We start from the raw sequence: 13,936 nt of genomic DNA, 5'->3' as shown, positions 1-13,936 counted from the left end.
GTTAAGGTGACCTTTGCACACACAACCACAATAAAAGCCCACTCAAGCAGCTTCAGGCCTTTGATGATCGATTGTAATCCAGCTTTACCAGATGGATCACTTACAGTAAAGCAACACCAACTTCAATGTGAAGCATCTCTCAGCCAGGACACTGAAATATGAAACACTATGAGTGTGAGACAGGAAGAATGCCCATGTGTCACTGATAAAGCCAAGCAAGCCTTGTGCTTTAATGCATTGTGACAAAATATCTTCAAAAGATGATATTTTGGAGAATGTTTTGTCCATAAAATGAAAGTCAATTGAGGTTCAAATATCTTTGAGCTGATAAGTCTTGTATAAGCTAGGAATCAATGTTGATGTCTTCTGTCTCCACACATGTAATAGTCTTGGGATGAAATACATCACTATTTTCAATAGGGATGCAAAGAATGTTCCCGAAAACAGCAACAACAAAAAAAAGCAAAAAGACCGTATAATATCTACTGAAAATGGTCTTAAAGAATTAGCAAATAAACTACAGAACTTTATGTTTTCTAATACACAGTCCAAAGTCCAAAGCATGAGGAAAATCTGCGCTAAAACACAATGTTACTCGTCATCATTTATACATTTCTTCCTACGGGTTTCTGCCAAAATCAAAGCTGAGAAAAAGCGACGACTCCATCAACAGTCATAAATGTTAGTATTGTAATTTCACCGTTGTTCTGTAGAATAAAATTAAAAAGACAATAATAATGAAAATAATAATTACCATACAACAGCTTTTTTTTTTACATTCACACATTATGTTCAAATTGAGATCTTTAATATTTTATAATGTTTTAAAAAATTCTCTTCTGTTCAGCAAGGCTGCATTTATTTGTACAGTAAAAAAAAACACACGGCTGATTCAAGAAGGAGGTCTCAAAAATGGCCATATTTAGTAAATATTTTTTTATTGTTGTTTTGTAATTTATGTTTTATTTGAAAAGCAGGACAAAACAGTAAAAAAAAGCACATTTTGGCTTTTTAATTCATGCAATGGTGAAAATTCATGAGGGAAAAACTTGAAAACCTTGTCCGGTATTTGGCCTGATGTTTCATTTTGTTCGGCTTCGGTCAAGAATTTTTATTTTGGTGCATCCCTTATTTTAAATAGTCCTATAAGTCATACTAGTCATAAAAAAGCCATACCACTTCACTAAAAATATTAGTGTTGCTACTGAGAAAAAAATGTGCAATTAAATTACAGTTACTTATGAAAATGTTAATGGTTACAAAGGGTATTACATCTACTGTAAATATTTTCATCAAAAAGCTAGAATATGTTGACTAATATAAATTTGTTTCTTAGCTGGTTATTGATGTGCAGGTTGCTTCCTGCCATTTCAGTCATTTAGTAAAGTGATGCTATCTCGAAAGAGATGAGTTTTCAGCTGCCCCTTGAAAATTGTCAGGGATTCAGTATTCCACATAGGGGAGGGAATATCATTCCACCAGCCAGGAATGGTGAACGAGAATGTTCTGGAAAGTGATTTTGAGCCTTTCTGTTATGGTACCACGAGGCATCACTCACTAGCGGATCTCTGACTTCTGGAAGGGATGTAGATTCGTAATAGTGAGTGGAAGTAGGTGGATGCAGAGCCTGTGGCTTGTTCTATATTCTGTCTTGAACTTGATACGAGCCACAACTGGTAGCCAGTGCAAGGAGAAAAAGAAAGGTGTAACATGAGCTCTTTTGGGTTCATTGTAGACAAATTGTGCCGCTGCTTTCTAAATAATTTGTAGAGATTTGATTGGGCTTGATGGAAGTCCAGCCAGAAGAGTATTGCAGTAGTCCAGTCTAGAAATGACAAGGGTCTGGACAAGAATTTGTGCCGCATGCTCCGTTAGAAAGGGCCTGATCTTTCTAATGTTGTGCAATGCAAACCTGCAAGAGCGAGCGGTCTTTGAATGCGGTCTTTGAAGGTCAGCTAGTCATCGAGTTGATGGGGAAATTGTAGAAGAGCCTAGCTGGATGGAGAAATCATACTGTAGAGTTGGAGTGGCAGGGAAGACAAGAAGCTTAGTCTTTGCCAGGTAAGCAGTAAGTGATATTCTTTCATCAATGCCCAGATGTCCGCCAGGCAGCCTGAGATACGTGCAGCTACCGTTGGATCATGTGGTTAAAATGAAAGATAGAGCTGTGTGTCATCAGCATAGCAATGGTAGGGGAATCCATGTGCCTGTGTGAAGGGACCCAGTGATGTGTATATGGAGAAGAGGAGGGGTCCAAGAACTGATCCCTGAAGAACCCCAGTAAAAGTTGATGTGCTTTGGATACCTCCCCTCCCCAAGCCACCCTAAAAGACCTATCAGTAAGATGGGATTCAAACCAGTGAAGTGGAATCCCTGTGATGCCCAGTGATGAGAGGGCAGACATGAGGATCTGATGATTTACAGTGTCAAAAGCAGCAGATAGATTTAGCACAATAAGAACTGATTATTTGGAATCAGCTTTTGCAATCCACAGGGCTTCCTAGACCGATAGTAGCGCAGTCTCCATTGAATGGCCACTCCTGAAACTTGACTGGTTAGCGTCCAGTTTGTTGTTCTGTGAAAGAAACAATGATATCTGGTTGAAAACAACTCTTTCGAGGGTTTTTCGCCATGAATGGAAGGAGAAAGACAGGTCTGTAGCTATCTGTAAGAGAAGTGTTTAATGTACAGTATAGACCAAAAGTTTGGACACACCTTCTCATTCAAAGAGTTTTCTTTATTTTCATGACTATGAAAATTGTAGATTCACACTGAAGGCATCAAAACTATGAATTAACACATGTGGAATTATATACAAAACAAAAAAGTGTGGAACAACTGAAAATATGTAATATTCTTGGTTCTTCAAAGTAGCCACCTTTTGCTTTGATTACTGCTTTGCACACTCTTGGCATTCTCTTGATGAGCTTCAAGAGGTAGTCACCTGAAATGGTCTTCCAACAGTCTTGAAGGAGTTCCCCGAGAGATGCTTAGCACTTGTTGGCCCTTTTGCCTTCTGTCTGCAGTCCAGCTCACCCCTAAACCATCTCGATTGGGTTCAGGTCCGGTGACTGTGGGGGCCAGGTCATCTGGCGCAGCACGCCATCACTCTCCTTCTTGGTCAAATAGCCCTTGATGCCTTCAGTGTGCCTTCATAGTCATGAAAATAAAGAAAACTCTTTGAATGAGAAGGTGTGTCCAAACTTTTGGTCTGTACTGTAGGTATTTTGAGCAGTGGGGTTACCCGAGCCCGCTTGAATGCAGTGGGGAAGATGCCTGTGAGGAGAGATGTGTTGATGAGGTGTGTGAGTGCTGGTAAAAGTGTAGGAGGGATTGCTTGGAGGAGGTGTGAGGTGATTGGGTCTGGAGGGCATGTTGTAGGATGGCTGGGGAGAAGACGTTTTGATATTTCTGTGGGTGTGGTTGGTTTGAAGTCCTGTGAACATTCTGTTGCAAGTTCTTCAAATGTACATTAATGAAACAAAGCATGATGACAGAAGCAAGACTTTAGATGGCGTCCATTCTAAGCTGAAGGTGAATTTCTAACAGTCATAGGACACAAAATACATGTAACTCGCTAAAAACTTTCACTGCACTTGTAACCAAGATTAAAGAAAGAAAAATGAATAAGTAGTTTCTGCGTCATTGATTAACAAAGGCAAACAGGCATCCCACAGGTGAAGTAATTAATGCTCAATTTCCCTATTAACAAAAGAAACGTTAATATAAAGGAAATTACAGTAAAACCATACTGTGAATCTGTGCAGGAATGCAGTTTGAATCCATTAATGTCATTAATCATAGTAAAAATAGGTGTGTAACATAATATATTCACTGCCATAAAACAGTCATTCTTTAATATAATGTAACTTTAGATTTTCCTTTTAAGAATTACAGAGTGCTGCATGCAAGACATGTTTTCATAGTAACAAAAGACCTTTAGGGTACCTTTTCAGTGAATGTAAAATGACACATCAATTATACATCAACGCAATTAACTCTGATTTTATGACCTTAACAGCCGTCATGCTTTAGTACGGCCAGATTATGGTGGGAAATGGCAGCTTTCCATTCACACAAACACACACAGCCGTATCATATGACCTTTCCCAAAAGCCCTTTCTGTGCCTGTAACCAACCTGCCAGTCTCAACCCACTCCTTCTCAGTTCATTTGTGTGTATTTCTCACACCCTTTCATTCAGCATTCACAGGGGTCCCGGTTAGAGGTTGAACACCGATGCCAAACCGGGATCAGTTCCCTTGGATTTCTATTCATAGCAACCTAAAGCAAAAAGCTAATTTTAAAAAGACATCCTTTGTGTAAACAAACACTGTACTTTGGCCATCTCCACTATTCAGTTCTTCATGTTCCTTAACTCAAAATGTTTTTTTTATTACCATTAAAGCTACAGTATGGTTTATGTTTAAACACTTTAATGTAAAGACATCTTTAAGTAAGACATTAGTAGGCTGATTTCCCTAAACAGCGTTAACACTGTGGTGCTATCAAAACAGCTCTGTTTGTTTGAGATTCCTGACCAGCCTGACTCAGCAACACTGAATCAACCAATGGCAAGTTGTTTTTGTTTTTGTTTTTGTTTTCGACCAATGGCACATTAGGGAGTGTTCTGGTATCTTTAGTTATGCAAAAATTGCACCCTTAATTCAGTAAATGTAAATAAATAAATTTATTATTTTAAGGAGGTTGCCCATGTATCACAGGGCTTCTATAGGTGCCTACTGGTTTCCAAATTTTTTTCTTCTTCTGATTGAAATATTTTAAACATTCAAACCGTGTTTTCTCAGTAATATTGTTTTAATTGGTCATCAAATGTTGTTTCTTTGTCCTCAAATTTACTTTGAAAACTTTTTGTCTTTTGTAATACCCCTTTAAGTTAAACATAGTTTCTTTAATGACAGCATCACCCAGGAAGTGACATCATTTTTACGGGAAAGCATTTTGGCGGGAAATTCAGTTTTTTGGTCGCCCTACATCCAAACAATTTTGACCTCACCTAGATTCTTACATATTTGATTCAGACAATATTATACTACATTTAATTTTTGATTGACAGATAAATATGTATATATATATATATATATATATATATATATATTTTTTTTTTTTTTCAGTAACAGTTATCCACTTTTTATTACTGAATTTACCGTCTGAACTTTCTTTACCTTATGAAGAATTAAAACCCTCTAAAATTCCTTAAATATTTTATAGAAAATTCATGCATTTAGATGCTTTTCTAATGTACCAATGACTATAATTCAATTATAGTATCTGTCACTGTAAAGTCATTTGCAATTTATGTTAAGGTTATGTTTTTTGTACAACTTTTGGCTTTTATCCCATCTTTATGCCATTCTTTTTTCTTTTTTTTTTTTACTATTCTCAATTTGATGTGTGGGTGTGTGTGTTAATTATGTAGAACTGATCTATTGTTGGTATTTATTTGTATATAATCCCTTAGAAATGTTGTTTTAGTAATTGCAGTTTGAGCACTAATAAATAAAAAATAGAAATGAGGAAATATAAATTGGCTTAATAATAATAATAATAATAATAATAAAAATGTTAGATGCAACAACGGAAATTTGTGTAATAAAATATATTGTAATTAACTTCCTGACCTCATGCAAGCCAACTCAAAATCCCACACTGAGCAATGGCTAACTTTAGCATTTTATTTCCATCCTGTTAATTTCCTTGCCATCATGTAAATAGGTTATAATGAATGACGTTTAAGAGTCTGAGCTTGACCAGAGCATATATTCTGTCTAATAATATGCTTTCATAGCAATGCCTCTACAAATTACAACCCAAGCAAGTTCAAAAGGTACTGCATAACAGAAATGACCCGACTGCTACTTCGACACATTCCTTCACACTTGGTTGCTTAAAAAGACCCTTGTTCACAGCAATCTATCACAGCTGGTGCACGGCTACATCTTGACCCAGCCCTACGGAGCCTGTAATTGGGAATAAGGTGACCACTGTGAGTCTCGGGCGAAAATAAATCAGCCTATTTGTGCAAACACGCACAGCCAACATCTCTGATTAAAATGTCAGTAACGTCACTCGGCGAGCCCCACAGACTTTTTAATTTCACCGTAGATGGCTTGGTGCGCCGCCACGTTATTTTCCAGACATATTCTTCTTTGTGCTAATGCAGGATTTGCACAGCCTTTTCTCACTTGAGTGCTTCCAGTGCTCTTCTCCTTGGCGAGAGGACTGATTTGGTGGCCCACTCAAAGACTGGAGCGGTCAGACAGAGGCTGAAGTTCCTGGGTTATGATTGAGGTCAGTTTGGGGCAGCAAGGGAGAGATGCCAAACCACACACAGCTTTTAGCAGCTGTTAATGAGAAAGGAGATCCTCTTCTAGTGTCGGACACAAAAAAGTTGTTGTCAGATGGGCTCTAGGGGTCAGACACTGTGTTAGCAGACTAACGCTTTTAATATAAGCTTTAAGGTGCTGTCAAATTAGGAAAATTTCACTGAATAAACCTATTGGATATTGTCAATAGTGTAGCAATGTATAAAGCATAGTTGTCTGTTGGTCAACACACCAAATTGGGAACATGGGAACAATTGAAAATTTAGCTAAATCTGCTCAGGGAAATGTTTCCCCCACAAGCGAAATTACCATCACATGGATTTTTATTGAAAATACTGAATTTTGGCTGCAGCAAATACAGGGAACAATGGTAAATGTGGCCAATATATAGACCTGTTGCTGATGTTTTTTTTGTTTTTTTTTTACGTAACATTTTGGTAAATTTGGCAGCTTTGGTAAGACTCAAATGGTTTCAAATCAAGCAGCTTTCAGTTGGTCAACACTGCAAATTAACAAGACCAACAGAATTGATGCAAAATCTTCATTGGGATATGTTTTCTAATAATAACAATTTGTTGCATTTATATAGCGCTTTTCTAGACACTCAAAGTGCTTCAGAATGTGAGCGGCATCTCCTCATCCACCACAAGAGGAAACTGCTAATCCTGTTGACACACGTGTGTGTGTGTGTGTGTGTTTGAATCTGTTTTGCAGAGGTAAAGAGGATTCTCACAAGCACATGGCTTCTGCAAACACACTTCTGCTTAATCATAAAGCCGAGAATGTAGTTCCTCTGAATTCGTTTTATCAGAATAATGCTCATCTGAACATGTCTGCTTATGTTGTCCATATCTGCATAATTTAAACACCTTCAAATGAAACCAATATAATGTCAACTTAATTTAATTCAAAGTGCAATATTTCAGCTAATGACAAGGCATTCAATACTAATGCATTCAAAGAGCTGACAATACTATAATCTTACACTCCCAAAATGCCAATTTCCATCGGCCAATAATTAAAATGTGCAGGGCGCTGATGTTGAAACTCAGTATCAGCGCTGGTGCCTTAGTTAATTAAAGTTAATAATGAAATTGATAATTCAGCAATTCCTATTCATCTTGCTTCCATTCTGAACCTCAGCTTCATTTCTCCCCAACGCTCCAAAATTACACCAGAAAAAAAAAAATAATAATAATAAACTCCTTTCATAATTACAACAGTCTAAATAAATAATCCTAAATTATTATTTTCATATCATCTAAAATCTAAAAACCAAACACAGCTTACCTTTTCCATAGTTGAAGTGGAGTTTGATGGATTTGCCCTGGTTGATGTGGAGGTATGTAAACCACACGGCAAACGTGAGCAGCACCAGCAGCAGCAGAAGTTTGAACTGCTTTCGTATCTTCTTCACAGGGAATCGCAGCATTTTCGCAGCTGCAGCATCATCAGCAGCAGCAGCAGCTAAAAAGAGAGCGTGAGCCGCTCTTTGGTCTGGCGCTTCAGAGAACGAGTCCTGATGTCACAATGTCATATTTGCAGCAGCAGCATCAGGTTCGGTTTGCCGCAACTAAACCCCCGGTATCACAATCTCATCTTCGCAACAGCAGCAGAATGAAAGTGTCAGCTGCTTCTCAGTTCGCCGCACTTAAATTTGTAGCATCACAATGTCATATTTCTCCAGACAGCAGCAGAATCAGTCTTGTTTTGCTAAAATTAAGACTGCTTATGTCACAAACTCATAGTTACAATATGTCAGCTGCTTCTCGGTTTGGCACGCTTCAAAAAAAAAAAATGTTGCAATGTCACATTACAGCAGCGGAAAAAAGTCAGCTGCTTCTCACTTTAAAGACAAGCCATTTCCTCAACGGGGTTCTTACTATTCTAACTCTATAGAAGGATCAAACATGATTTGCAAGCCATGTCACTGTTAATGACCTCAAATGGACTTCATTTAATTCCCATTTAGCACAAACAAGTTTTAAAAACAGGTAAAGATGGAGAATAGTCCCATAGATGATTTGATTGTAGGCAAACAGTCAAAGAAAAGAGCAGCGGGCTGTTAATCTTGAGAAAGCCGCTCTGACAGCAGTCCAGCCACTTCAGACAGGATCATCCTCTGGATTTAAAGCTTTCGCTCAAATGACCAGTCTAACTTTTTAACATTGCGGTTTCGCATTTAATTAACAAAACAACATAATCTGACAGTAGAACCTCAATGTAGAACCTTAATTGTGAATCTGCTCCTTTCTGGGATGATTTAATGATATTTTAAATAAAACCACTCAATTAACAAATGCAATATTTAGCATGAAACCACATCATACAAAAGCATATCCTTATTATGCATTTCCAATTTGTTTTCATTAATTTAACTTAGATTTTTACGCATCTTCTTTGAGTAATTAGTTTTGAAGTGGTAAAAAAAAAAAGTGCAATGAACTTATCACTGCAGGTTATTAATGACTTTGGCAGCACTTTGAGTTCAATTAAAAATTTAAGGCAGTAATTATAGCTATTTGATATTTACAGCATATCTAGAATCAAACAGTAGTAATCTACAAAAAAAATCTAAATAAACAAGACGTTTTAGATTTAATGAATTAAACGCATTCGAGTGGCATTGATTCAGTATGCAACAGTAAATCTGAACATCACGAGACTGGTACTTTATCGCAATGCAATGGAGAAACGAAAAGCAATGCAAGCAAATAAATGCTGGTTTATCTTCAGATCTTATTTAAACACTAATATGCGTCGTGAATAACCGCGGGTGAATCACATTGCTCTCGCGGTTCATAGGGGATGCGATCATGCACCTGCTATCATCCAAGTCCACGCGCAACTTACTCGCTCTTCGCAAGATTTCAAATCAAACGCCATGAACCGAATGAAACCTGCAGAAAACCGTTGGCATAAAAACAATAACAATGCTCTATTGGCGTCCGTGAGCTCAGATACCGTTAGCTGAATGTGACATCTTGATTCCACTCGTGCTCTCTGCGAAACAAACGCTTTGTTTCACCGATGCGTCAGTCTCTGCGCGCGGGTGTTGTCACGCCTTTAGTCTGATGAACTATTTAGCAACGAGTCTCATAAATCCCACAAGCTCCGCTTCAAGTCCTACGATGCGATCGACTCTCGATCCCCGCGTTCAACTGAGCATCCATGACGCTGCCGCGGAGAGACGTTACGAAGCCTACTATGGTACCGGATCAGCTCATGAATAATTAAATAGTCCATGTTGACGTTACGTTCAGCATCCGTGCGCGAGGTTCATAAATATTCATGAGGCAGGTGTTATCAATAGAAAACCAGTCATGCTTACTGGCCGAACGTCACCGTTACGTAATTAATATTCATGATCTCAGCCGTTACCGTAGTAGGATTCGGAGATTCGCTGCTGGGCAACCGAACTTGGGTGGAGCCGTTATGGGCAGGACGGGTGTCCAACCACCGGCGGAGCTCCAGCGCGAGAGATTATTACTGGAAGAGTTTAATCGTTTGCTGTGATGATCTCACCTAATTGTTGATTTGACGGTTCCATCATTTGACAGACGATATCAACACTAAACAATTATTATTATTTTTCAATGATTAATGTATAAAATATAAAAGATTAATTAATTATTTTTTTATGTAGTTCATTCATTTTTGACTTAGGAAAGTGCATTTTTACATGCATCGTTATAATAATAATAATAATTAAGCTAGTTGACGTATTCATTGAGATACTGTTCGTTTATTTGTTTGTCTGAAACGTGCATTTTAAAAAGTTAAATATGTTAATTCAAATATATTTTAAATTAAACTTTAATATTTGATTTCAAGAAATTCTTTGTATTTTTTTATGTGTGTGTGTGTATTCTGTTTATTACTGAATTTTGTATATATTCTTCATTCAGTATAATAAACAGAATAATATAATAGAATAACATTTATTAATTGATTATTTATTGTTAATTTGTTTTATTTTCACTGGTTTTGTGTACAGAATAAGAGTTTTTAGATTTAGAGAATGTACCTGTTTAGACTCCAAATATGTGGTTTGTTAATAAAGATATTATGGGATCATTTAAAGCCCACAGCCTTTCTAAACTCCTATTTCACATTTTAAGTAGTCTGCATACTGCCTGACTTTGATCATTCACAGAATAAGCACAACTCATCACATCTTTGAATAATTAAGCCCTGTTTCTAATATGCATGAAGCTATAAGCCCATGCAGAGTTTATATGGTGAAATATTAGCGGTTCTTCAGGCAGTTCACTGTGGCACGACCACATCACAGTAATTTCTCTCCCAATGTTTTATTCATCCCATTTCCCTGAGAGACAGGGTCATGAGCGGTGAGTTAGAGCATAACTAGTAGGGGACGGGTTAATTAAACATGTAGCTGTCATCACACAAGAACTCACAGGTGAAAGAGAAAAAAGACTAAGCACAACATTTCCAAAGCCATGAGATTTTCTTCCCAAGATATACATAGAATGGCCTTTTCCCTTCCTGTTTGTCTTCCTCGCCACTTTCCGGCGTGACATTACAATAAGATGGTCACCCTCAACTGAAATGTCAAGAGGATTAAAAGGAAGGCCTTCTCTTAATGTTGATCTAAATCTGACACCACTGTTCCTGCAGTAACAGGTGGAAACACTCTCCTTACTTTCCAGGAGCGGAGCATTTCCACAGCATCTTTATGATTTGAAACGGGATCCCACGGACTTCCACTTCCAAGACAAAAACAAACCAGAAAAGATTAGAGAAAGAGAAGAATAAATCTCATTGACATTGTTAAAGGAGCAGTTCACCCCAAAATAAAAGGCCATTCAAGATGAGTTGATTAGCATTTTATCATTGCATCTGCTTATCAATGGATCCTCAGCAGTGAATGGGTGCCGTCAGAACACAGTAATCCACATAGCCTTATGCATGTAAATTTCCATGTTATAGTGCCACCTAGTGCCAAAGGGATGTGTGTCTGGGTGGAGGTGCACCTTTGGCACCATCCAGCCAAGTTTAGGATCCATGTGATTTCTGCTCTATAAGTGTCAGAGACTGAAAAGAAGAAGCAAAGGTTCTTGGGCCACTAGAAAAGGAGATGGTTCAAATTGTGCTGTTCAGAGCACAGATGTGTTCAGGTTCAGTGTTTTTTTTTTTTTTTAGAAACAAGATTTTTTTTAAAGTGCTACTTGTTGTTGCTCTCCATTGAATAAAACATATAGATTGGCTTTTGAACATGCATGATATTCTGGTCCAAAAGCACAAATAATTTAGATATAGGCTACACTTACCCAGGTATATGTTTTGACTAATTACTGTATGCATGTTACCTACATGCTGTCAAACACATAGTGATATTATTTCACATCGAGTCATTTTATCTCCCCCCCCCCCCCAACCAAAAAAAAAAAAATTTAACAGTCATCGTATATATTTTGTGTATCTTTGGTTTCTGTAGTCAATTCTAGCGCTTACTGTGTTGTATGTTTATGTCTCAGTGAATAATACTTCTGCCTTTGCTCTTCAGTTTCTTTGTCAGAGCTTATAAATCTTTCACTGGCTGCTGTAGTTTGAGGCATTGAGCACAGATTGTGTGTGTGTGTGTGTGTGTGTGTGTGTGTGTGTGTGTGTGTGTGTGTGTGTGTGTGTGTGTCACAAAGTCCTAACTAGTACAACATCACATATTAGCTCATATTTATTGATAAATATTAACAAAAAGACACATTTGAGTTCATTTCGTGTTCGTAGTTAATGTGATAAAGCACACCTGTCGACCTGTTGTGTGACCCTGCGGAAAAGCTGGATCACTAAAACGGTGTATTAGAGTCAAACATTTTCAGTTAATCTCCTCAAGAAATACAAACACATTAAAATGACCCCTACCTTTGACGCCAAGAGGAGCAGCATGAAGACATGAAGATGCTGCTCTCCACAGCTCTGTGATCAATCAGAAAATCACTGCTCCTCTGAGGAAAACAAGAACCTCATACATGAACGTGTTGATCTCACAACATGTGACCAGTAATTGGCTTTCCAAACAAACAGCTTCGTTCCTGTTTTCCAGTTAGAAATGATGGTATTATCACGGTCAGAGTTATTGGAGAACATGATTATCTTATCTACAACACTCATTATAGACCTGCACAGAAACCCATAGGATGCTACACCGATTTCAAACGCTCATTTGATAAAGATTTCATCCACCAATAGTGCTAAACACTAGCGCTAACTTACTTTGGTTCCATTATTTTATTATTTTTAACGATACCTGAATCACTCCCGCTTCTCGATTGCCATTTCTGCAGTTTTTACATTCTTACGCCAGTTATTCAACCGATTCGCTCAAAAACTCCGATTCAATCACAGTTTACTCTATTAGTGAGTCACTGAATCGTTTAAAGAACCGATTCGCTCAAAAACTCAGATTCAATCACGAACTGTATACAGTTGACTCTACGTGTGAGTCACTGAATCGTTTAAAGATCCGATTCGCTCAAAAACTCAGATTCAATCACGAACTGTACAGTTGACTCTACTAGTGATTCACTGAATCGTTTAAAGAACCGATTCGCTCAAAAATTCAGATTCAATCACGAACTGTACAGTTGACTCTACGTGTGAATCGTTTAAAGATCCAATTCGCTCAAAAACTACGATTCAATCACGAACTGTACAGTTGACTCTATGAGTGAATCACTGAATCGTTTAATGGAATGAATCACCAATGTTGTGTGTTTCTGAGCGAAGCTCGACGTTTTGACCTCGTTTGGAACTGTTCTGTTAAAAAATAATGAAGTGAGTGGAAAAACCGTGTCTAAAATTTATGTTAATGTCAACTTCTTGTTTATTTAACAGTAACAATCTACAAATCATCAAGGTCTACCTACAGGAGCAATGGTATACCAAGAAACCAATTAATTTAATAGCATTTTGAGTCCAAAACATCCTTAAACATATTTTTAAGATATGCTAGACTTATCACCATTTTCAAACATAAAATAGTTGGGATGTTTTTGCTCCAAAATGTGATTAACATAATAACACAGTAGGATTTTAATTTGCATGTTTTTTTTCTGCATGTTAATCACATTGCTTAATCCCTCTAATGACCTATTTAATAATCAAGGGCGTTTGCATGCAGCGCTCATCTCCTTCACTCTATTTGAGGTTTGTGAATATGTAAGTGATGACAACCTTGTCAGCCGTCAGTTCTGAGATCAGGTAGAGCCGTAATAATCAGCTCCATTCACACACAAGCTTGTGTATTCCTGTCAGATCTCAGAGGCTTGTTTGCGAGTGCAATAAACCAAGATTTAGCTGGATTCTAAGCACGGATGAAACTGTCAGGCACAAATGTTTATTTGTTCATGCAGCACAGTGCCACTGGAGCTTTTCCTTCATAGCAAGTGAGAAAGCGAGCAGGTCAATGGAGGATAGACGTCACGTTCACCTGGACCGCATAAACGTCTCTCACAGCTGTCAGTGCAGCACCTGCCTCGCTTTTTTTTCTTCCTCATGCCTTTTGATGTTAGAAAAGAAGACCTCATTTCAACACGGGTTACAAGCAGTGGCGGCTCCAGACAATTT

The 13,936-nt window shown here is 37.8% G+C and overlaps 1 protein-coding gene across 2 annotated transcripts in view; it reads right to left on the bottom strand.

Annotated features, from left to right (window-relative positions):
* The window catches only part of LOC113043593 (N-acetyl-beta-glucosaminyl-glycoprotein 4-beta-N-acetylgalactosaminyltransferase 1-like), a 145,632-nt gene extending 136,079 nt beyond the window's left edge, over positions 1-9,553 (bottom strand). For both annotated transcript variants that reach the window (XM_026203080.1, XM_026203081.1), the window contains exon 1: positions 7,637-9,553. In XM_026203080.1, the coding sequence (XP_026058865.1) occupies positions 7,637-7,778 (142 nt within the window). In that variant the 5' untranslated portion in view covers positions 7,779-9,553. The remainder of the gene's footprint in view (positions 1-7,636) is intronic.
* Between the last annotated feature and the right edge of the window lie 4,383 nt (positions 9,554-13,936).

The sequence above is a fragment of the Carassius auratus genome, chromosome 25 (assembly GCF_003368295.1).
Source record: "Carassius auratus strain Wakin chromosome 25, ASM336829v1, whole genome shotgun sequence".
NCBI lineage: Eukaryota > Metazoa > Chordata > Actinopteri > Cypriniformes > Cyprinidae > Carassius > Carassius auratus.
Note: the sequence above shows the minus strand (reverse complement) of the source record. Positions and strands in the feature narration are given on the sequence as shown.